At 57.6% G+C, this 1,764-nt stretch overlaps 1 protein-coding gene and 1 long non-coding RNA gene across 5 annotated transcripts in view; one reads left to right on the forward strand and one right to left on the reverse strand.

The window, feature by feature from the left end:
• LOC107181876 overlaps nucleotides 1-1,764 on the reverse strand; it is a 19,709-nt gene that overhangs the window by 3,437 nt on the left and 14,508 nt on the right. The window lies entirely within an intron of this gene.
• Nucleotides 10-1,764, forward strand: part of USB1 (U6 snRNA biogenesis 1) — a 7,483-nt gene continuing 5,728 nt past the window's right edge. Inside the window, exons 1-2 of one of the 4 annotated variants that reach the window (XM_015558973.1) lie at nucleotides 10-755; nucleotides 1,225-1,408. In XM_015558973.1, the coding sequence (XP_015414459.1) occupies nucleotides 476-755; nucleotides 1,225-1,408 (464 nt within the window). In that variant the 5' untranslated portion in view covers nucleotides 10-475. The remainder of the gene's footprint in view (nucleotides 756-1,224; nucleotides 1,409-1,764) is intronic. The other 3 variants (XM_006752879.2, XM_006752877.2, XM_015558988.1) reach the window with 3 other exon arrangements.

The raw sequence follows: 1,764 nt of genomic DNA on the forward strand, positions 1-1,764 counted from the left end.
CGGGTCAGCCTCTGCCACTGGCTGACCATCTCCTGGCGCCCATCCCTGCACCGCCCTAGGTCTGTTTCCTCGTTTAACATAGTTGCATAGTAATGATAGATAAAGCGTGGAGGGTTGTTTTTTCATTCATTCAGTAAAGATTCATTGAGCACCCGCTCCGCGCCAGGCTGGGGACTGGGGACCCAGCAGTGAGCAGAACCAGCGGAGCCTCGGCTCCGAGGTGCCAGGCCTGGTGCCGCTGAGTGCTTTTCCAGCAGCAGCTCCAATGGCGCTATCGGGTCGAAGTATACTTTACAGAAGAGGAAACTGAGGCCCACAGAGGGCACAGGGCTGGCCAAGACCGCAGAGCTGGGCAGTGCTGCTCCAGCTCAGTCTGATCCAAACATTGCTGCCTGCTCCCTGCTGAGGTCTGATTCTGAGTCGCTGGGGGACCCCAATGAGACAATCCTGGGGGGAGAGCTTTGCAGTTGTCTAGATGCGGCTTGCAGCACTTGGTGGAAACAGATGCACGGTCCCCTGTACGGAGGTAGAGGATGCTCGGAGGACACAAGTGCTCACTCATTTTCTTTTTCTTTTTTTCTCTTGCAGTGTCCAGAGCCCCCTTCCCAGCCAGAGGCTGCCAGTGCCGGACAGTGTGCTGCACATGTTCGCAGGCACCGAAGAGGGCCCTGAGGATGACAGTGCAAAGCACGGGGGCCGGGTGCGCACCTTCCCCCACGAACGGGGCAACTGGGCCACCCATGTCTACGTCCCATGTGAGTAATGCGTGAAAGGCAAGTGGCTGAGACCCATAGGTGCCTCTTATTTTTTTTTTAGATTTTTAAAATATATATATATTTTTTAAATTGATTTCAGAGAGGAAGGGAGAGGGAGAGAGAGATAGAAACATCAATGATGCGAGAGAATCATTCATCGGCTGCCTCCTGCACTCCCCCTATTCGGGATCGAGCCCACAGCCCGTACATGTGCCCTGACCCGGAATCAAACCGTGACAAACAAACACGTCCCTCCCCCATGCCACCCCCGGTTCACAGGTCAAGGCTCAACCACTGAGCCACACCGGCCAGGCTGAAATATCATTAAAATACATAGACATGGGGCTGCCATCACGGTAATTTTCTCCTAAAAGCCAGAGTGAAAAGGGCCTTTGCCTTCTGGGCTCCTTCACTCAGCCGTGCCCCCCTGGCTAAGAGAGCGGCCCACCCTCTGCACTGTGCCCTCCAGACGAAGCCAGGGAGGAGTTCCCAGACCTGCTGGACGCGTTGCTGCCCCACGCCCAGACCCGCGTGCCCCGGCTGGTGAGGATGGAGGCCTTCCACCTCAGCCTGTCCCAGAGCGTGGTCCTGCGGCACCACTGGATCCTCCCCTTCGTGCAGGCCCTGAAAGAGCGCGTGGCCTCCCGCCAGAGGTGAGTGCCCAGCGCCCCCCTGCCTCCCCCCTCCCTGGCTCCTCTTCCTGTCCTGAGCCTCCTGGGGCATGGAGGTGTGTGGTGTGTCACCCCAGCCAGCAGGCCAAACGTCTGCACCTCATCCTGTGTGAGCTCGGCCCCCCACGTAAGCTCTGGAGCCTTCGCGTCCTCCACTGTGTGCAGGTCATGGGCGTGGTGGTGGCTGCTCAAAGGGGACCTGGGAGAGTGACATGAGATCCGGGGTGCCCTTATCATGGCACCCTGCGAAGGATCGGAACTGGACCCCACTTCTCGTTGTATCGGCCGTTCTAGGACTTTTATAAAAACTTAACTGTTTCATACATCGGTCTGCCAGG

Source organism: Myotis davidii, unplaced genomic scaffold (assembly GCF_000327345.1).
Source record: "Myotis davidii unplaced genomic scaffold, ASM32734v1 scaffold590, whole genome shotgun sequence".
NCBI lineage: Eukaryota > Metazoa > Chordata > Mammalia > Chiroptera > Vespertilionidae > Myotis > Myotis davidii.